The following is a 23,186-nucleotide window of genomic DNA, read 5'->3' on the forward strand; positions in this document are numbered from 1 at the left end:
CACTCTGGACGATTCACCTTTCCTCATTCGCACTGAAAGCCACATCATGCCATTTACCTTCACTTGGCATGCCTCTCTTCTCCAAATGACAGTCTACCATCTTAAGACTCAGCCCAAAAACTTCCTCCCATTTCCCTTCTCCCAACCACAAGAGCTAACCCATTCCTACTTCCAATATCACAGGAGCCTCTTATAGCTCCCCTTAACTTTTAATAACAGACTAATGACCTGTTTGTGCCAGACCAACCAATTCCATTTTAAATATGTGTTCAGGGATGTGATCTCTGGGGCATTACTAACTGAAAGAATAGACCACAGCCCTAGCACAGGGCTGCATGGGGTAGGCACATAAGCCTACCAGAAGGTAGGCCTGTTTAGCATTCTATACTTTTTACTTGGCTAATAGTATGGAGGAAGAAGCAGCTTATATATTTTCCAGATACCAAGTATTTTTTTTTTTAAAGTAAACTCTATACCCTATGTGGGGTTGGAACTCACGACCCTGAGATTAAGAGTCAGATGCTCTACCAACCGAGAAAGCCAGGCGCCCCCAAGTATCATTTATATAAACTTCCAGCACCTATGATAGATCAAGCACCTCCATATATCTTATCTCATTTAATCCTCACAACAACCTGGTAAGGCAGGTGATACCTCCATTCCACCAAGCAGCGAGTTATGTGGCAGAGCTGGCGTCTAAAATCAGGTCTCCTGCCTCCTGAGATGCTCTCCATATGCAGTTCACCCAATGAACCACTGCTTCAGAGATGTAACAGGTACTTGTGGGCTTCTTGTGTTTGGGGCTACTGACCCTGTGCTAAATGGGTCCAGGTAGAGGTGGTTTTGTAGTTTTCCATCTCTTCCCTCCAGTTGCTTCTTCTGCTCCTGTACTTGCTGCCTCTCAAGGCAGATCGTCTGGGTCAGGACCAAAGGGTGACCCTGCTCTTCCTATGAAAACTAGGTGCCAGTTTTGTGACGTCACTTCTGAAATCTTCTGTTGTTCTGGGGCTCGTGGCTTGCTCTGGAGAAAGTTGTTGGAAGTCTGGCCTCCAAGCTGGAGGGGTGCCAAGGCCAGAGAGGGCCAAACTAATGTAACTGTCAGTGCACCTGCCTTAATGGAGACTCAAGAGTGCCTCCAGAGGGCTGCTGGGATAAGCCCTGGACTGTCCACATACTTTTGTGTATATTCAAACAGAAGTCCAGAGCTCAGAGACCAGGAGAGCCAATATAGCTGCTGCAGACCTGGGAGAAAGCAACACAGGAAAGGTAAATCCACCTGAGACTCTTTCTCAACCAGAGAGGAATTAGGGCTACACTGCTCAGTACACAGAGGCCACACTGAACTTGGCAGCATGAGGAGCTTGCTCTATGTCCTCTTCTGTCACGGCAGATAAAGCTAACCTGTCACCAGACAAGCTCAGGGATGTGGTATGAGCCACACCCCTGGACTTTAGAAAATGGAGTTCTGTAAAGCACCCTGATCCCTCTCCTAGGTCTAGAACTGATGGCACCGAGGATCTCCAAGTCCCATAAGTTCAGCCAGATAGACCTAGGAGAGTTTTTGGCAAAAGACTCAGATAAGATAGCTGGGTTTAACACAATGTGTGATTCTGGATATGGTGTACCAACTCAATGTTTGGTATTCTGGACTGAGAAGCTCACTTGTGTTTTTCCAAAGATTGTGATCAGTTTGGATTAATCCAAAAAGTGAGGTGCAGTTGATGTTGCAGGCATTTTTACGAGGAGGAGGGATAACTGGGACAACTGAGGCTATGACTAAGTGCTGCTTTCAGGCTAAAATTCTGGTTTGTCCAAATCAAACCCAATATTCCCCAGCCCTCCGAGAAATCACGGTGATGGTGGAGCCTCTGCAAATACACGACCGAATCACTAGTGACCATCCAGTCAGATCTGGCTGTACCGAAACACTTTATACAGACGGAATAGAGGACAAGGGGACTTCTGATACACTCATGCTTTGGACGTATCAGTACAAGACAGTATGTGAGGCTGTGTGTGAGTCCACCAGGCAGTTGGGAACAAGCATGATTTTCTGCTGGCAAACAAGTCTCCATCACACCTAATCATTCTTTTATCTAAGTGCATCTTGATCTTCTCAGTCCTGGACATCAAAGTAGTCAATTACTGGTTCCTTGGCTATTTTCTGTAAATTACTGCTCCCAGGATTCCTGAAAAGCAAACAAAGAATAATCAGTCTTCTTGTTTGGGGGAAGTGGACTGAGGTCTTCAGAAAGTTAAGGATCAGCTGATTTGCCATTTGCAAAGCTTTGGTAAGACAGTGGGGCACACATGAGTTGGGAACTTGAAATTTGGTGATGGGCACGCAGGGGTTCACTGTATTAATAATATTCTCTTGACTCTAAAAGTTTTTACAATAAAATTTTATACAAAATTAAAGCAAACAAAAGGAAAAAAGCATGGCGCAAACAGGCCAAAGACTCCACACGGTTATGTTCAGGTGGTACTGGACATGGCTGTGAAATAACATGTAGAATACCTCACATTTCCAAAACCACTGCCCATGTGGATATGCAGCTGGGCTGACTGGAATCCAGGCCACCTGTTTTACAGGGGTGAAGCAGGGCTGGTCCTATGGAGCTACACTGACCCAGACAATCCTTGCTAAGGCTGTGCCCAACGGGCAACACCTAGCCGTCCTGTCCAGTCCCAGGGAACACCGATTACTATGGCCCTCATGGTGACTTTATAAACTGCCCTTCCCACCCTCCCAGAAGTTCTGTATAAGAAGTTCTGGTAAAGCTTCTATGTGGAAGGCCAGAACAGCATTAGGGACCCTGCTGAGTTTCAGGGCAACTTTCAGCAATGCTGCCTCAGTCACAATAAGGCAGCCAGCTTCCTTTCTGGCAAAGGAAAGGAAAGGAAAAGGGGATGGTTCTTCTTTCCTGCTTCTGAGACTTGCTGCTTGCCAATGTGGTTTTCTTATCTCTAAATCATGAATATATGTTTCTGTTGTAAAAATGATACAAACCATATAGAGGTCACTAGAGCAAAACGCTAAAGTCCCCACCTTCACTGCAACCTCAGCCCACTATCCCACATCCATCTGCAGAATAAATGTTGTGAACCATGTAACGTTCCTAAATCATCCGCTGTGACACAATGAGTCCACTTCCCAGTGTCACCATCTACACCATGGAAGTTATGTCCAATGACTTTTCTCCAGAAGAGAAGTGGGCATTATAAACATCAAACCTCGGACCCCTCTGGCATGAACAAATGTGTCTGACACCCCAGTCACACCTTACTTATTTGAATAAAGCCCCCCAAGGCCAGGCCTGAGAGGCTGCCAATGGCTGGTAGAGACCTGGACAGTTTAGCCCCTGCTGGCTTTTCTGAATAGACAGGGCCCTTTGGAAAGCAGCTGAAGGATCCTTACTTGTCTGTCTGATGCCTGTGATGAGGAATTGGTGGTGGAGGCCGTGACTGTATTTCCCTTTCAAGGACACCTGTCAGCGTGTTAGGAGGACAAATGGACTTCCCTCTGATAAAAGACAGAACACAAAGTATTGAAAAGTGAGAACTGTTTGTGGAGACAGGCAGACCGCTGCAAATCCAGTCATGATTTTCACTGTGCTGCTGCTAAGTGCTCCGATGTGACCTGTCTCCTCTCAGGCATGGTCACCTTCATTTAACCCTCGTCCCTTCCACTCATCTCTGTTGGGCCTGTTACCTGCTTCCTGTCATCTCATATTCAAGTTTTTTCTTCTGGAAGTCCCTCCTACTCTCTCAGGTTCTGACAGTGATCCTAGATCCTCACTGTCACTTCCCTGCTCATAACACAGCCATAGTCTCATCTAATGGCAAACACTGTTTACGGGGGATGCCTTGAATCAGAGTCTAGCATCTTGTTTTCATCATGCCAGGAGGACAAGGGAAAAGGGGACAGATGTGATGGGCAGGCATGCAACCCAGGCCCTCAGGGTCTGCTCCCTGTATCTGAGGAAATGATGCCTCCAGTGTCACTTGTGGATTGGGGCAGATAAAAGCCTTGCATGTCTTTAGACGTGTCTGTCCTGTGGACTGAGGCATGGGCTTTGCTCTCTGGTTCAGACCTTTGTATCGGACTTTGATTGTGCCAGAATGGCTATCCCATAAGCAGGTTTTCTATCTATTCTTCTAAGAGAGGAAGCAAGGAAAGCCAACATTGATAGATCCTGCTTTCCGAGGTCCAGCCTGCTCCAATGAGCAGTTCCTCCTGTGATGACAAGATCAACCCACCTGACCGCAGTGACCACGACGTTGCGCTTTGGTTCACTGTCATAGCTCACACTCTCTAGGCCGTACACTTGGGCCAGGTCATGGATGATCCGACGGTGGTCTCTGTTCATGGGAGGGAAGCAGTGGCTCTTCTTACTATTCTTTCCCTGTATTGAGGGTAAAGATGAATGATTGATAAAATGACTGAATAAATCAAAGACCTAAAACAAGACAATTTCATTTCTTATAAAAAATATGTTTTATGCTAAAAATCATGAGTGTGCAGATACAGACACACTAGCAGAGAAATACACTTGCACAGGTTTCCTAGTTAGGAACAATGATTCCATTTTCTCCACCATGCTAGTGTCCTGCTGGGAACTGGGAACAGAAGGGAGGAAGGGAGGAAAGGGAGGGGCTAAGGGAGATGGCAGGAAGGAAATTCCTCTTCATTAAATGTGGATCTAATATAGGTATCTTGTCCTCACTCACATCCCCACAGAATAAAGAGGGAGTCACCATGGGATTGGATGCCTCTGACTAAATTAAAGACTTTTTCCCTTAAAGCTACCTCCAGGACAAGGGCTTCACTCTCTTAAAGGAGTCTATCCCACTACTCTTTAGCTCTAGTCATTCAACTTTTCATTTTTACCCCAGGGTTTCTATTGTGCCTTGGGGGTAATAAAGAATCAGTGTGACCTATCATATAATAGCCCTTTGGAGATCATGTCTTCCTAAGTATCCCACACAGGCATTCAATTATCACTACCGAATGCCTCCAATTGTTCAGAGTTTCTTCACCCAATCTTAGGCACTAAGCTAAAATTTTTTATTTACACTGACTTTGATTGAGGAGTTTTTTTCTGAACCAGGACAAGGCTTCCATAGATGTTATAATGGCTGGGCTTTGGGGAAAGATAACGATCATCAAGAAGTTGGGACTTTTTCCTATAACTACTCTATATTGATGGTGTTTCTAGGATTTTTTTTTTTTTTTAATCAAGCTGGCCTTAGAGACATGTCCAGTTGGATGTTTTGACTTCAACCTTATTCACGGCCTCCACAAGGGCTTCCATTTCTTTCTCAATGTCACTGACAAACTTTAAATCCTTCCTGAAATGAGAAATCACCACAGTTAATTTCATCTGTTCCTGCTCTTCTGAGAATCCCTTCTACCCACCCTCTCTGCCCGTAAACTGCAGACAATGAACAACGTGGGCAGAAAAACAGCAGAGGTCAGGAACTGTCAGATAATAGAAGACTGACTGTGACTGAACAAAGGAAAAGAAAAAGAGAAAACAAATATGAGAAAGGAGAAGATGGAGAAAGAGCATTCTGGAGGGCCAGGAGATAGGAGGAAAATAAGAGCTATTACTGCCCAAGTGAGGACCCAAGTGAGGAGCCAGAAGTGGAATTCAGGCTAGTCCAAGCCCTATGGAAGCCCATACTTCTACTACAGGGCGTTCTCTCTCTCTCTCTCTCTCTCTCTCTCTCTCTCTCTCTCTCTCTCTCTCTCTTTCACACACACACACACACACACACACACACCCTGCACCCCATGCTCCATTCTTCTAGAGGAAAATTTCGAGAAACCTAGAAAAGGATTTTTATTAAACATCATATAATCTCTTATAATAGATATATAGATTTTAACTGGCTCGATCACAGACGAGCACATATTAGTTATATCTTAAAAGACCAAACAGTCTTGTAAGCCATAATTAAGAAAGGTGGTACCAAGTTACATACACACCTGGCATCTTCTTTTAAACTGTCACTGAATTTTGACCCTGAAGAACGTATATTGAAAGGATCGGAATCCTCGCTGATATGAAATGCCTCTGCTAATCTCCTGGAAGTAAGAGAGATGTAAGTAAATAAAAGGAAAGGAAGGAGAGGAAAACACAGAGTGCCCACCAAGTCCTAACTTCTTTATACATTAATGATGTCATTTCAGTAAACCTACTTATTTTTTATAAAAATTTTTAAAAATTATTATACACAGAGATACACAGTATGAGCAGGGGAGGGGCAGAGAGAGAGAGAGAGAGAGAGAGAGAGAGAGAGAGAGAAAGAGAGAGAGAGAGAGAGAAATACAGAATCCAAAGCAGGCTCCAGGCTCTGCCTGTCAGCACAGAGCCTGATGTGGGGGTCGAACCCACGAACCGTGAGATCATGACCTGAGCCAAAGTTCAACACTTAACCGACTGAGCCACCCAGGGGCTCATCAGTAAACCCAATCATTAGGGAAGGAATAATAACTACTTGGGACAAGATATGATTTTATCTTCCTAGAAGAATATAAGCAAGACAGATGTACATGGGTCTGAGCCAACCCCTTGGCTGACACTGGCAGCTTGGGTTATCTGGGATGAGAATGGGAATGACTATCTCTGAGATTTCACCTAAACATCAGACAGATAAAGTAGACATATAATCATTAAAATTAGTATTGTCTTACAGAAAATTTGGAAAATAAAGGGAAGAATTCCATTAACAACACAAATACTGCATTTTAATACACTTTCTTTCAGATTTTTTTCCCTTTAAGTAATTGCAATTAGCGTATATAAAACTAGGCACCTGGGTAGGGCACCTGGCTGGCTCAGGTGGTGGAGCAGATGACTCTTGATCTCAGGGTTGTTAAGTTTGAGCCCCATGGTGGGTGTAAAGCATGGAGCCTGCTTGGGATTCTCACTCCTTCTCTCTCTGCCCCTCCTCCACTCATACTTGCTCACTCTCCCTCTCTCTCAAAAGTAAATAAACTTAAAAAAAAAATGTAGTGGAAAGTCAAACTTCAAGATAAAACAGGACTATACTTTGCCTGCATTTGCCTGTTTTTTTTTTTTTTAATTTTTTTTTCAACGTTTATTTATTTTTGGGACAGAGAGAGACAGAGCATGAATGGGGGGAGGGGCAGAGAGAGAGGGAGACACAGAATCGGAAGCAGGCTCCAGGCTCTGAGCCATCAGCCCAGAGCCTGACGCGGGGCTCAAACTCACAGACCGCGAGATCGTGACCTGGCTGAAGTCGGCCGCTTAACCGACTGCGCCACCCAGGCGCCCCGGCATTTGCCTGTTTTTGTTTAACTATTTATTTTGAGAAATTTCCAAACAAAGTAACAAGAATATTATAATGATAAAACAATCATAAGTTCAAAATACCGTAAGTCAAAAATGCATTTAATACATCTAACCTACCAAACATCATAGCTTGGCCTAGTCTACCTTAAATGTGCTCAGAACACTTACATTATTAGCTTACAGTTGGGCAAAATCACCTAACACAAAGCCTATTTTGTAGTAAAGTACTGAATACCTCAAGGAATACTGTACTGAAAGTGAAAAACAGAATGGTTGTAAACGTATTCGTTGTTTACCCTCATGACTGCACGGCTGACTGCAAGCTGCAGCTTGCTGCCACTGCCCAGTGTCATAAGACAGCATTATATTACTAGCCTGAGAAAAGATCAAAATTCAAAATCTGAACTATGGTTTCCACTAAATGTGAATTGCTTTTGCACCACTATGAAGTAGAAAAATTGTAAGTCAGTTTATTGTTAAGTTGGGGACTGTCTGTGTATTGTTCACTTAAATTCTCCAACTGTTAACATTTTTACAGGGCTATACATTTTAACCAATCTTTGTTAGAACAAATAAGTCTGCCAGTCATTGAATAAATGCCTCCTAATCTGATGAAGAGTATCCTCAAATAACTAATAGAAAATATATTTAGCAGTGAAATATTTAAAGCTCTCTGGTGTCAGGAATACCTACTATCAACCACCTATTCAACACTGTACTGCAGGCTTGAGCCAGTATAATGAGGCAAGAAAAAGAAAAGAGATAAGAATTGGAAAGAAATAAAATTACTATTATTAGAAAAGGACATGAAATAAGAAATAAGTGAATTTAGCAAGGTTGTGAATACAGGTCAACAAACATCAGTTACATTTCTATATACCAGCAATAAGCAATTAGAAAATTAAATTTGTTTTGTTTTGCTTTTTTAGAAAATAAAATTTTAAAAGTGATACAAGAGGGGAGAGGAGAGAAAAAAAAGTGATACAAAAAAAATTACCACTTAAAAAAGCATCAAAACCATCAACCAGCAAGGGACAAATCTACCAAAAGATGTACAAAATCTGTATCTAGAAAAATATGGAGTATCACTGAGAGAAATCAAAGAAGACAGGAATAAATGGAAGGTATACCTTGTTCATGGATTAGAAGACTCAATATTATAAAAATGTCAAATTTCCCAAATTGATCTAGAAATTGAATACCAATTCAATCAAAATCTTAGTAGGTTTTTAAGCAGATATTGATAAGCTAACTCTAAAGTTTAAATGAAAATGCAAATACCCAAGAACAGTCAAGTTAATCTTGAAGAACCATGCTTGAAGAGATAAACTATCAGATAGTAAGACCTTTATTGTTATAAAGGTACAATTAAGAGAGTATGATTCTAGCATGATGGAAAAGAATGAGCTCAGAAATAGATCCACACGTAATATGAATACCTGATTTAAGACAAGGGAGGCACTAGAGAGACTGGGGAAAATGACATCTTGATAATAGTACTGGTCACATGAATATTCATATGGAAAAAACTGAGTTGTGAACTCTCCTTAAACCATACTCAAAAAAAAAAAAAAAAAAAAAAATCAGTCCAGGTCAACTGTAGATCTAAATGTAAAAGGTAAAATAATACAGGTTCTAGACAATAACAGAGTATCATCATGATCTCAAGATAGACAAATACTTCTTAAACAGGACATAAAGAGCACTAGTATCTAAGGAGGAGACTGATAAACTAGATTACATTAAAATCAGAAACTTCTGCCTATCAAAAGATACCATTAAGAGAGTGAAAACTGAAGGCACTAAGTGCAGGAAAATACAATACTGAAAATCAACAAAGGATTCACATCCAAAATATATAAAGAACTCCTACTAATGAATATGAAAAGGACAACACAATTACAAAATAACTAAAAGAATTGAATAAGCACTTCACAAAAGGGGATATCCAAATTGCCAATAACCATATAAAAAGGCATTCAACCTCACTAGTCATCAGGGAAATATAAAATTTTTTTTCAACGTTTTTTATTTATTTTTGGGACAGAGAGAGACAGAGCATGAATGGGGGAGGGGCAGAGAGAGAGGGAGACACAGAATCGGAAACAGGCTCCAGGCTCCGAGCCATCCACCCAGAGCCTGACGCGGGGCTCGAACTCACGGACCGCGAGATTGTGACCTGGCTGAAGTCGGACGCTTAACCGACTGCGCCACCCAGGCGCCCCAGTCATCAGGGAAATATAAACTAAAAGCTCACTGACATCCAGCTACAAATTCATAAGAATAGATTAAAATTAAAAAGACTGTCAATTCCGGGGTGCCTGGGTGGCTCAGTCAGTTAAGCATCTGACTTTGGCTCAGATCACGATCTTACAGTTCATGAGTTTGAGCCTCGCACAGGGTTTTGGGGTGACAGCTCAGAGCCTGGAGCTTACTTCGAATTCTGTCTCCCTCTCTCTCTGCCCCTCCCCCACTTGCACTCTGTCTCTCTCTCTCAAAAGTAATAAACACTAAAAAAATTAAAAAAAAAAAACAAAACAAAAACAGACCGACAATTCCAAGTGCTAATAAAAATGTAAAGGAAAAAAAAAAAAAAAAAGAAAAAAGAAGAAAAAAGTAGAGCAATGGGAACTATTACCCTGCTGCTGGGAGTATAATATGGCACAACCATTTTGGATACTGTTGCGGAGAACTGACTAAAGCTGAACATATGAATACACTATTAACTATCAATCAGTAATTCTACTCCTAAGTTTGTAACTAACAGAAATGAGTATGTATATATGGCAAAAGAAGTATGTGGATGTTCTTAACAGCATTTTTTTTTTAAATTTTTAAATGTTTATTTATTTTTGAGAAAGAGAGACAGAACACGAGCACAGGAGGGGCAGAGAGAGAGGGAGACAATTCGAAGCAGGTCCCAGGCTGAGCTGTCAGCACAGAGCCCAATGTGGGGCTCGAACCCACAAACCATGAGATCATGACCTAAGCCAAATTCGGATGTTCAATCGACTGAGCCACGCAGGTGCCCCATTAACAGAGCATTATTTATAATAGCCCAACACTCATAACCATACACATACCTATTAATGGTTGAATGATAAATAAATTATAATATCTTAATACATTAAAATATCATGCAGAAATGCAAATGACCCAAGTACTGCTATAAGCAACAACAGGAATGAAGATCACAAATGTAATGAATGAAGCCAGACAAAAATAATACAAACTACAAGATTTCATCATTTATATAAAGTCCAAAAACAGACAAAACTAATCTGAAGTGTTAGAAGTCAGGATAGATGTTTTATCTTTATGGAGTATACAAAAGTGTTCTGGTAATTTTCTATTTCTTGACCTGGGTAAGGATTACACCACTGTATTCACTTTGTGATGACTCACTGATCTGTGCACTTCTGATCTATATGTATGCTATATTTCAACATAAAAGGTCATTAAAAAAGTTTTGAGCCTCTTATCTCCACTGGAATCAGGAAGTCTGCCAGTCAGTGAATAAGTATCCTGTAGCATGTGATGTTTACGCCATGCCCAAAACCAATAAGCTCATGTTTCGGAAATGTGCTGAAATCACCTAAGTGGTTTATCCTTAGACATTACAATTCTTGATGATTGAATTTCTCTTGCTCTCCAATAGCAGCAAAAGACTCAGCAGGTGCTGAATGAATGCTTCAACAGTTGCTCCCTCCCACTAACTTCACAGAGCTCAAGGACAAGTAGATAAACAGCAGTTGAAATGACTTACTTTTTCCTTTCCAAGGCTAAACACTCCTCATCACACTCCAGCCTTGAGAAACAAATGAAAAAAATAAAAGTCAGGGCACAGATTTCACAGCTTCTACCCAACAATAAGTTCTTAGTCAACCTGGAAACAGATTCTGGCCAAAACATGGCTACATGAGGTCCCTTTCAAGGACAGGTGGGTGGGCCTCTGGGTTATGGTAATCTAGTTCTCAGAAGGGCCTCAAAGTGTCGCCAAAATGCTTCCAATGACCCTCTCATAGCGCTACTTCCTTCTCTTGGCACAGCTAGTTCTCTGTTCTCTGTGGGTTGGGCTGGACACATCTAGGTCTCTGCTTCCTCTGGCTATTGTTTGAGGAGAGGCCTAAGTCTTCTCTGGTTGTAGCTATATCCTGAATAAGATTTGCTGGATTGGAGTGGGTGTGGTCTCTTAAGTTCAAACGTCTGTTGGAACACCTACTGTGTGTGCAAGGGTTTGCTGTGGGGGATTGAGATAAATAAATAGTTCCTATCCTCTGGAAATTAATTCTAACAGAAGACACACATTTTAAAAATTACCTGGCTTGGTGAATTTCCTTCTTAGTAATTAACTTGCTGATTTCCACTGAATCTCCAAGCTGCATGTCTGTTATTTTAGAGGCCATGGAAATAGCAGCTATTCTGAAGTATAAAAAAGGGAAGAAAAGGCATTGCAGTTTCACAGGAATGTTCTAATACTAAGTACAGAGAAGACTTCCTTCAAGTCAAATCTATCACTGGACAATTCATGTGGCTTCAGAAACCCATCTATTATGAACTACCCACACGTTTATGTCGTATCTCCTCAATCAGATTCTAAGCAGCTCCACAGGAAGCAATGAGACAGTCTATTTAATCTCCCTTGAATATCCAGGCCAATGCCTGGCATTCAGTCAGTATTTCGAAACCCACTGTTGTCAAAGCTACTCTGATGTCTTTATACTCTAAAAATGCTATCTCCATGACACCTCTCTGCACCTAATCAGAGACAAACACACATCCCTAACACCTTCACCTCCTTACTCAGACCTTTCTGACCACCTGGTTCTAGGATTTCAGGGGGCTGCAAAGACAATTCACAGAACAGTCAGAAACCCCCACTACAGGGGAAGAGCACAGGACTTGGTCCTGGCTGTGCTACCACAAATGGTGGGATGTTAAAGCAATTCATGTAACTTCAGGACATCATCCCTTCTGATCTCAGGGTATAACAAGACCAGAAGGGAGAGAAAGAGGAAAAAAAATAAAAAGGTTATTTTACAAATGAAAGTTATGGAAGGAAAGGGACAAAACAATACTTTCTCTCTGAACCATAAAAACTAGACTGAGGAAAATTCATTTAAACAACTTTCCACAACAAAAGTTGCAAGGATGCTACAATAAACACCGGTATACACGTGTATAACCTCTGTATACTGAGATCCACTGCTATTAACATTTGAGCAGCACTAACCTTTGATAAGTACTGGATGCTTCAGAGCAAATCATCATCTCTTTTCTTCGTCCACATTCACACTGCAGCTCTATCTGAAATAAGATTAACATGGAGCGACTTTTAGCACATAGAAACCATGTGAATAGGCAGGTTTCACACTTTTAAAGTCTCTCTCAAATCAAACCATGGCAGAGGATATAGACAGTGAGTGGTTACCCTTCAGGATGGAGGAAGCTAACCATGCATGCAACTAGACAACGTGGTAGTTGACACACTAGGAGGGAACCGTTCATTCTACAGGGACCCTTTCTGGCAACTACTACAGTCCCTAACCCCACCTGAAGGGGCAGGCCTAGAAATGAAGTTTTTACCATTGAACCTGACCCAGGACCATCCAAGGCCTAATCAGGTCCACTGCCTGCTTTCACCTCCTCAGGGAGGCCCTACTTAGATCCCTCAGACCAGGCTAAGTTGCCCACTCTCATGCTCTCATAGCACCTTCTATCAGGGTGTAACCTCTTATTCACCACAGTCATAATTCAGTATCTGAGTAATTAGTAAGGATCTGTCCCATCTAATTGAAAGGATCACGTGCCTCCTGTTCACCGGTAGAGCCCTAGCACCTAGCAAAACATCTTGCGCAACACAGACACATATATTTGTTGAATAAACGGAGTAGGCAATCAGAGTCTCTCTTGAGAATTTGTTCTAAGGGAGACAGACAGACTGGTCAGACAGCAGTGGGTACCTTCTGAACTAGAAGGCCACTTCAAGCTGGGCAGACAGGAATCTGTACAGTGTACCCCACCTTTCTCTTGCTCCACCTTAGCTTGCAGTTCCTTGCAACCAATGATCTCTGATTAGACTCTATGCCCAGGAGCCTCAGCTCTGGACTCACGAGCAGCCCCACAACCATAGTCAATGCCCTATCTGGAGCCAGGAATACGCACCTTGGCTTTACAAGCCGTTGTGGGGCAGGGTAAGCTGGGGTGGCAGGGTGCCATACACGGGTGGCCACAGTCAGCTCTGGGGGTGGTGCAGGGCTGCTTGCAGGCCTCATCCACAAGACACTCTCCTTTGTGACAGAGTCTCTGACACTTGTGCATTCCACATGGTAGCGTGGCACTGCAGGGTAATCCGCAAGAGATATCAGCCAGGTGACAGGGGATGTTGCTTCGTAACTAGGAGAGACAGAAGTAGCCAGATTCTTATCTCCGTGTGCGATCTGGGATGAGTTTTGACTTCCTATTCAAACATTTTTTAATTTTCAAAAAGTTATTTTGATCTTAAAAAAAATTAGGTGGATTTTCAAAATCTGAACGTAATTTGTCTGAAAATAAACAAATCTGGAACTTATTTAATAACCCTTGTTATGATCCAAAAGAATTTGTGCTAGCAATCAAGTGTGACTGAGGATATACACTTCCCAGGACGGGTAGCAAGCACATGAAACTAGATAACTAGGGAGTATCTGATATGCTCTGACCAACTAGGAGGATCAGATAACCTTTTCCTCCCTTTGCAAACAGCTTAGGGCACTGAGGGTTGGGAGGCACCCTTGACCCATGGTTTCAAGACTGCTGGCAGTGCTGTTTTACAGAAATAATTAAATAATCAAATAATCAACTCTCCTCACATTTCCCAACTCATGGTATCTTTAACTTTAGGTAGCTTTATCATTAAAAAAAATTAAGAGGCAGGGGTGCCTGAGTGGTTCAGTCAGTTAAGCACCCTACTCTGGCTTCAGTCGTGATCTCGTTGTTCGTGGATTCAGCCCCCACGTCAGGCTCCACTCTGACAATGCAGAGCCTGCTTGAGATTCTTTCTCTTTCCCTCTTTCTCTGACCCTCCCCCACTCATTCTCTCTCTCAAAATAAATTTTAAAAAATTAAAAAAAAAAATTAAAAGGCAGGTGCCTGAGTGGCTCAGTCGGCTGAGTGTCTGACTTCAGCTCAGGTCACGATCTTGCGGTTCATGAGTTCGAGCTCCACATCAGGCTCATGGCTGTCAGCCTGTCAGTGCAGAGTCCACTTTGGATCCTCTGTCCCCTCCGCCCCCTCTTTGTCCCTCTCCTGCTTGTGCTCTCCCCAAAATAAATAAATATAAAAAAGGTGGGGGGGTGGCCCCTGGGTGGTTCAGTTGGCTGGAAGTCCAACTCTTGATTTTGGCTTGGGTCATGGTCCTAAGCCCCACGACAGGCTCCGTGCTGAGTGTGGAGTCTGCTTAAGATTCTCTCTCTTTCTGGGGTGCCTGGGTGGCACAGTCGGTTAAGTGTCCGACTTCAGCCAGGTCACGATCTCGCGGTCCGTGAGTTCGGGCCCCGCGTCGGGCTCTGGGCTGATGGCTCGGAGCCTGGAGCCTGTTTCCGATTCTGTGTCTCCCTCTCTCTCTGCCCCTCCCCCGTTCATGCTCTGTCTCTCTCTGTCCCAAAAATAAACGTTGAAAAAAAATTTTTTTAAAAAAGATTCTCTCTCTTTCTTCCTCTGCCCCTCTCCCCAGCTCAAGTGCTCTCCCTCTTAAAAAAAAAAAAAAAAAATTAAGAGGCAATAGGCCATGAAACCCCAAACTTTTAATTTTTGGAAATCACCTTCTTTCAGGATTCCTTACTCCAGGAAAAAGATGCTAGAATTTTGTTCCTGTGGGAGCAAAGTTTACTCTTACATATTGACTCAAATTCTTTTGAGAACCCTCAAAATAAGGAATATACTTTGACTCTAGTGACATCTAACTTTTACTCTTAAAAAGGCCTCCAAAGTCTAGAATGTACACGCTTCTTATCGCTTTAGAACTGCTTTAGAGTGGCACCTGGGTGGCTCAGTCAGTTCAGTGTCTGACTCTTGATTTTGGCTCAGGTCATGATCTCATGGTTCACAAGATTGAGCCCTGTGTCAGGCTCTGCTCTGACATCAGGAAGCCTGCTTGGGATTCTCTCTCTGCCCCTCCTCTGCTCACACATGTGCTCTCTCTCAAAATAAATAAATAAACATAAAAAAAAAAGGAAGAATTGCTATATAAGTATTTTGGTAGAATGTAGTTCCCAATCATTAAACTTACCTACACTAATACCAGGGTCTGGAGATAATTTATTTTTATTTTTTTTAATGTTTATTTATTTTTGAGTAACAGAGTGTGGGCGGGGGAGGGGCAGAGAGAGAAGGAGACACAGAATCTGATGCAGGGCTCGAACTCACAAGCCGTGAGATCATGACCTGTGCCAAAGTCAGTCACTTAACCAACTGAGCCACTCAGGTGCCCCTGGAGATAATTTTTGCACACACTGTGTCCTCTGTTTTCCCTCCCCTCATTACTTGCCTACTTTTCATTATCCTTTAGGAAGTTACCTCCTCTACAAACACCTTCCTTGGGTGGGGGCTCCTTTGATCCTGCTCAGTCCTTTGTACTTGCCCTGCTACTGTACTGTTTAAACTGCTATTGCACTGTTTAAATGCCTGCCTTCTGCCCCAGAGTAAAGGCTCCACGAAGGCAGCAGTCATGCCTCTCTTGTTCTCTTCTGAATCATGTGAACTTAGCCTGTTACCCAGCACACAGTAGGTATGTAAAAAAATATTTGTTGAATGAAGTCAAATAAGCCATCAACACAAAGATGATACATGGATGTCTTAGAATGGCTACTCTCGGAGAAAGTAAGACTCATAGAGGAAGATACTAGTAAACGACAAATGACTTGAGAACCACTTACAGGAAATAAGTGAAGAAAAATACGTCCATCAAGATAAAGATATTAAACGCATGTTGTCACAAATGCCAAGGGTTTCCAAAAATGTTGCTTAATATGTTATGAAGTAAAAAGTAGGTTACACAACAGTATAATCTTAAAAGAATATGAGAAAGTGTGTATCACACATGACTTATAGTCTATACACAAGAATGTGAACAGTATTTATTTCTGGATTGCAGAATGTATGCTCTTAATTGTCTACAATGAATATGCATTTTTTAAATAAAGAATTCTTAAAAGTGTTTCAAAGGGTCTATAGGTAATGGTGTCAAATAAGCTTACAAATTGAGAATGAGGATGAAAAGTCCTTCATGGTAATGGCACTGCAGAGGTGTAGGTGAGCCTGGAGGAAGGTGTTTGGACCTAGTGGCCAGAATAGGAAGCTGCACAGGGCACAGAGGAAGGAAGAGTGGCCCCTGGTGGAGAGACACCACCACTCTTGGGATGCTCTTTTTTCAATTTTTTTTTTTTTTAACGTTTATTTATTTTTGAGACAGAGAGAGACAGAGCATGAACGGGGGAGGGTCAGAGAGAGAGGGAGACACAGAATCTGAAACAGGCTCCAGGCCCTGAGCCATCAGCCCAGAGCCCGATGCGGGGCTCGAACTCACGGACCGCGAGATCGTGACCTGAGCTGAAGTCGGACGCTTAACCGACTGAGCCACCCAGGCGCCCCAGGGATGCTCTTAATGAAACACCTTTATGCAGGCTAGCAACCTTTGCTGGTGAACCTGGAAGTTGTCTCTGAAATACAGCCCATGTTCTCAAGGTCAACTGACTGAGTTTAACTTAGTTGCAACCAGAGTAAAAATGAAAGCAAAAGAGGCTCACTATACTACCTATTGTATGACTTCATTCACGTGACATTCTGGAAAAGGCAAAACTACTGGGACAGATAATAGATCATTGATTGCTGGGGCCTGGAGACAGGAGGGAAAATAACTATAGAGATGCATGAAGGAGGGACACCTGGCTGGCTCAGTTAGTACAGCATGTGACTCTTGATCTCAAGGTCATGAGTTCAAGCTCCACATTGGGTGTAGAGATTATAAATAAATAAAAACTTAAAAAAAAAAAAAGGGGGTGGCGCCTGGGTGGCTCAGTCGTTTGAGCGTCCGACTTCAGCTCAGGTCACGATCTCGCGGTATGTGAGTTCGAGCCCCACGTCGGGCTCTGTGCTGACTGCTCAGAGCCTGGAGCCTGTTTCAGATTCTGTGTCTCCCTCTCTCTCTGACCCTCCCCCGTTCATGCTCTGTCTCTCTCTGTCTCAAAAATAAATGGTTAAAAAAAAAAAAAGGGCATGAAGGAATATTTGGGGGGTGAATGAACTACTCTACATCTCGATTATGGTGATGGTTACATGACTGTATGAATGTTTTTGCAAAACTCAAGGACCTGTACACTTAAAAGGGTAAAATTCTGTTTTATGCAAATTATACCTTAATTAATTAAAATGTTTATTTTATTTATTTTGAGAGAGAGAGGGAGAGAGAGAGAGCACATGAGCAGGGGAGGAGCAGAGAGAGAGGGAGAAAGAGAATCCAAAGTACGCTCTGTGCTGCCAGCACAGAGACCTACATGGGGTCTCACACACTGTGAGATCATGACCTGAGCCGAAGTCAGTTGCTTAACCAACTGAGCCATGCAGGCACCCCATATTCTACCTTAACTTAAAAAAAGAAAAAAAAGGGGCCAAAGCAAACCTCTGCTTCTTGGAGTATATTTTTACTTTGAGAAATAATGAGACTAACAACTTTAAAAGTAATTCAATCATAAATCTCTAGCTGGAACAATGAATACTTGGGAGAGAAAACTTACCTCATGTTTGCCCATGCACCACTTCTGAGTCAGGAAAGTACAAGGGGGACACTTCTCTTCACTATGACAAGAATGATACACTGTTAAGAGAGAAAGGAAATTAGGAATTATGTCTAGGAATAATGTTTAAATAAAGCACATAAATTATTATATATGTTTTAATGGTATAGAACATAGAACTTTTAAGTTTAGAAGCTGGGAATACTTTTTAAAATGGTCACAGGAAAGTAAAAAGTAGGCGACTTTATTTCAAAGTGCTGAAGGATGAGCATGAGTGAGTAAAAGAAATCCCACTGAGGTGGGACAGACACACCAAACACAGAAGCAGAGAAGGAGGCAGCTTTTCCACTCATCTCCTGCAGCACAGACCCTGGTCTGTCCATTCTACTCAGTCATTCTTTTGGCCCTATCACATACAGCTGAGTTATCTCTGCTACTCATGCCATCTGACATGCTCCCCTGATTCCTTTCAATTTCCTTGCTGCCTGTAAGAGGCAGTTCATCCTAACTCATCTCCTCCAACAAAGCCTTTCTTGGCTGACCATACCCTGCTCAGAGCTCTCTTACACTCCCTAATGTCAATGGCTTGCTACCATGTTATCCGGCCCATCTTTACGAAACGGTTGGTTGTGTGTCATGTGCATATAACTACCATCCTCTTCCTCTTGGGAAGAACAGAAAAATCTTGAGATCATGGGTTACTTTTTTCTTCCTCTGAACCTCTCTCTGTGTCTGATACCATGGTGGGTATACAACTAACTCTCAAGAAAAGTTAAAAGAATGCTGAACAAAAGTGGGCTAAAACAACACACCTCAAAAATGGTTAAGTTCTTATTATGGACATTACCCACCAGGATTTGGACTTCATCTGTGACATTTGCAAATGAGTGTGAAGGAGGGAGTGGGTGAGTATTGGCTCGGGCACTTACTTCATCTGGTGTGAACACCAAACTAAGTTGGGAGGGCCCTCCAAAGGTCCCCAGGAAAGAAGGGACATTCTACTTCATGAAGAATTTACTTCTTTTTTACTCTATTAAAATACTCAAAAAATGAAAACGGGTTGTTTATTTGTCAGTCTGAACTATATGGCTTACTGTAAGTACCAAATCTGGTGACTTCAGTTATTTCAGGTTTGCCTCTGGGACTTGGTAAAATGAAATGATGAGCCTACTGTGGTCCTAGAGGAAAGCTAGTGACTAGACTGGACAGAAAATGGATGGTATTAAGTAGCTGCTGGCCGGATGTCTACAGCAGTTTATGAAAGAAGAATTGGAAATAATTATCTAACAACATGAGACTAAGTTATAGCCCATCCATGTAACAGCACACTCCATTAACCACTAAAAATCTATATTGTAGAAAAATATTCATTGACAAGAAGAAAGATTAAAATTACAAGAGGGAAAAATCCAGTTAAAATAAATTCAGTAGCATCACACTTTAATATTATGAAAAAAAAATGCAAATATCTATTTTGCCCATGTAAAAAGCCCTGAGAAATATATATTAAGGTATAAAAAGGTGACATAATGGATGATTTAATTTCAATCTTTTGACTTCATCTCATTTATTCTGAGAGAGAGAGAGAGCATTCACATGAGTGGAGGAGAGGCAGAGAGAGGGAGAGAGAGAATCCTAAGCAGACTCTGCACTGTCAATGCAGAGTCCCTATGTGGGGCTCAAACTCACAACTGTGAGATTATGAGCTGAGCCGAAATCAAGGGTTGGATGCTTAACCAACTGAGCCACCTAGGCACCCCTCTTTCTTTTTATACAGTAAACATATATTACTTCCTTAACAACAAAAAGTTAGTTTCAATTTTACAAAAAGATGTTCAACTTTGAAATATAAATCAAAATTGAAGGCAACAAGAAGAAAAGTCCCTGAAAGACAAGATCAGCTGGAGATTCTTCCAGCCTTTCAGGTGTGTTTGATATCCACTGAGTAAAGAAATGGAGTGCACTGTTGATTCTCAGCTGTGGCCCAGATCACAGACTCACCTTCACAGAAGCAGCCCCTGAGAACAGGGAACAGGGGTGGCCATCACAACATGACCTCAGAGCAGTAAAGACTGTCATGCAACATCCTAAATGACACAGTGTGAAACAGGCTGTGAGATGGGGGAGGCAAGGAGTTGGGACCCACCTGGATGGTCACATTCATGGACTCTGGCGCAGGTCTGGGTACACTCGGGGGGTCTGGTGCCACAGGGAACTGGAGGGTAGATCACTGACGCACCACAGTGGCAGGTTAATTCATCAAAACCTGATGGAGCAGCAATGAAACAAAACAACCTTTCATGATGTGCACATACATATTTACACAGACAACACACACACATACACACACACACACACACACACATTTATTTTGGCTTGTATTACTTTTTAGGGGACTGTTTTCAAAAAATGTTTTTATTTTATTAAACCTGAGCTGGTGGCAATGGAGCAGACAGATAAGAAGCATTTCATTTTTACTTGCAACAAACTGTAAGTCCATGAGTAACCCAGGAAATTTTTACATATATTTTATAAACAACAGATCTATAGACCATCTCTTTTGAGAGAACAAGAGACTTCTGCTAAAGACATAGCTTTTTATTTTTTCAAACTCCTTTAGTTAGGAAAATGGATACAGATTATGAAAGCCACAGGTAATTAACAAACATACAAAAATATATATTTGAATATACACCTCAGAGAAGCACTGAAGCCACTCAAAAAAATTCTTACAGGTCTAATCAACACCTATCATACTAGAAATGTGAAGTTGAAATGAAGCACAGAGCTACATCTGAGTTCATTACAGGCCACAAGTCAAATCAAAATGAGGGCTCACACTGGACAGCTCTAATAAGCAGCCTACCTTGTCATGAGCTCTCTTAACTCCTAAATCCCAAGAGGAGTCAGTTCTCCAACTCTAAGTCTTAGTAAAGGCCAGGACTTTGGCCATGGTTCCCAACTAGGTCACCAAGGGTCAGAAGCCCAGGGCTCTTGAGATTCTTCCACCGACTGCCCCTCTCCAGTCAGCACTCTCTTCAGCAAACCCATCAGAGCCTATACAATGTGGTGTAAAGAGCCCCATAAATATAGTCAGGAGACTTAGGCTTCTGGTTCCGGACCTACTACTTACTTACTTAGTGACTGTGGGGTGGTAGTTTAACATCTCTGAGATTTCTACTGGTCAAATGGGAATACCAAACTTTGACCTATCCATTCAACAAGCTAATATATGTGAATTAGCTAGGTAAAGGGCAAGGGGCCATGTAAGTTGTTTTCATGGAATTCATGTGTGTGTGATTTATATCAAAGCACTGACTCAACTCCTTTTTGAAATTAAGTAGGTCTAGCATTCTATCAAAGACATTTTGGGAAATCTTGATCTAGGCCAATCTTTTAATGTAGCAGTTCTCAAAGTATGCTCTGTTGACCCTTAGGGGTCCCTGAGGGTCTTCAGGGAGTCCATAAGAACAAAATTATTTTCATAATCAGACTAAGACATGGTTCTTTGCCCCGCTATGTTGACATTTGCAGTGATGGTGCAAAACCAAGAGTTGGTAAAACTGCCAGGGTCTTAGCGCAAATCAAGGCAGTAGTACCAAACTGTAATCACTGTAGTTTCATCACCACAAAAAAGTCCTCGATGAAGCAGTAAAGAAAAAAACAATTGATTCTTAAATACATGTCTTTTCCATAATCTGAAATAAAGTGCTTACGCTGCACACTAAAATATAGTCTGGCTGTTATAAAAATTTGTTTATTTATTTTATGGTGAGCCTGGGTGTCTCAGTCAGTTAAGCATCTGACTTCGGCTCAAGTCATAGTCTCATGGTTCATGAGATCAAGCCCTGCACTGGGCTGTCTGATGTCACCGCAGAACTTGCTTTGGATCCTCTGTCCCCCCTCTCTGCCCCTCCTTTGTGCTCTGTCTCTCTCTCTCTCTCTCTCTCTCTCTGTCAAAAATAAATAAACATTAAAAAAAAATCTGGTTATTAAAAATAAACTAGTATGAGTGCTCACTTCAGCAGCACATATACTAAAAAAACAACTAATATGGGATAGGAAACTATCAAAATCTTGGAGGAGATCACAGGGAGCAACCTCTCTGACCTTGGCCGTAGCAACTTTTTTCTAGATATGTCACCAAAGGCAAGGGAAATGAAAGTGAACACGAACTACTGGGACTTCATCAAGATTAAAAAGCTTCTGCACAGCAAAGGAAACAATCAACAAAACTAAAAGGCAGCCTGAGGAATGGGAGAAGATATTTGCAAAACAACATTACCTGATAAATGGGTAGTATCCAAAATCTATAAAGAACTTACCAAATTCAACACCCAAAAAACAAATAACCCAGTTAAGAAATAGGCAGAAGACATGAATAGACATTTTTCCAGAGAAGACATACACATGGCTAACAGACACATGAAAGGAGGCTCAACATCACCCATCATCAGAGAAACACAAATCAAAACCACAATGAAATACCACTTCACACTTGTCAGAATGGCTAAAATTAATAACACAAGAAACAACAGGTGTTGGCAAGGATGTAGAGAAAGGGGAACTCTCTTGTACTGTTGGTAGGGATGAAAACTGGTACAGCCACTCTGGAGAAACAGCGTGGAGGTTCCTCACAAAACTAGAAACAGAACTACCCTACCACCCAGCAATTGCACTAGTAGGTATTTACTCAAAGGATATAAAAATACAGATTTGGAGGGGTATACACACCCCAAAATTTACAGCAGCATTACTAACAATAGCCAAACTATGGAGAGAGCCCAAATGTCCACTGACTGATCAATGGATAAAGATGATGTGGTACATATATACAACGGGATGCTACTCAGCCATCAAAAAGAACAAAACCTTGCCATATGCAACAACATGGATGGAGCTGGAATGTATATACTAAGTGAGATCAGTCAATCAGACAAAGACAACCTATGATTTCACTTGTATGTGGAATTTAAGAAACAAAACAGACAAACATATGGAAAGGGAGGTGGGGGACAGAGAGAGGGAAAGAAACCACAAGAGACTCTTAAAGACAGAGAACAAACTAGAACAAACTAAGAGTTGATGGAGG

At 41.9% G+C, this 23,186-nt stretch overlaps 1 protein-coding gene across 5 annotated transcripts in view; it reads right to left on the reverse strand.

The window, feature by feature from the left end:
- Positions 1 to 511: 511 nt before the first annotated feature.
- NFX1 (nuclear transcription factor, X-box binding 1) overlaps positions 512 to 23,186 on the reverse strand; it is a 76,286-nt gene continuing 53,611 nt past the window's right edge. For 2 of the 5 annotated variants that reach the window (XM_047829665.1, XM_047829668.1), the window contains 11 exons: positions 20,241 to 20,360; positions 18,095 to 18,174; positions 13,488 to 13,718; positions 12,556 to 12,629; positions 11,643 to 11,744; positions 11,089 to 11,130; positions 5,993 to 6,091; positions 5,286 to 5,352; positions 4,261 to 4,406; positions 3,419 to 3,523; positions 1,913 to 2,189 (listed from right to left, as the gene is read on the reverse strand). In XM_047829665.1, coding sequence (XP_047685621.1) covers positions 2,117 to 2,189; positions 3,419 to 3,523; positions 4,261 to 4,406; positions 5,286 to 5,352; positions 5,993 to 6,091; positions 11,089 to 11,130; positions 11,643 to 11,744; positions 12,556 to 12,629; positions 13,488 to 13,718; positions 18,095 to 18,174; positions 20,241 to 20,360 — 1,139 coding nt within the window. In that variant the 3' untranslated portion in view covers positions 1,913 to 2,116. Of the gene's footprint in view, positions 523 to 1,912; positions 2,190 to 3,418; positions 3,524 to 4,260; positions 4,407 to 5,248; positions 5,353 to 5,992; positions 6,092 to 11,088; positions 11,131 to 11,642; positions 11,745 to 12,555; positions 12,630 to 13,487; positions 13,719 to 18,094; positions 18,175 to 20,240; positions 20,361 to 23,186 lie in introns of those variants that run through there. The other 3 variants (XR_007146254.1, XR_007146255.1, XM_047829666.1) reach the window with 3 other exon arrangements.

This window comes from Prionailurus viverrinus, chromosome D4 (genome assembly GCF_022837055.1).
Source record: "Prionailurus viverrinus isolate Anna chromosome D4, UM_Priviv_1.0, whole genome shotgun sequence".
NCBI lineage: Eukaryota > Metazoa > Chordata > Mammalia > Carnivora > Felidae > Prionailurus > Prionailurus viverrinus.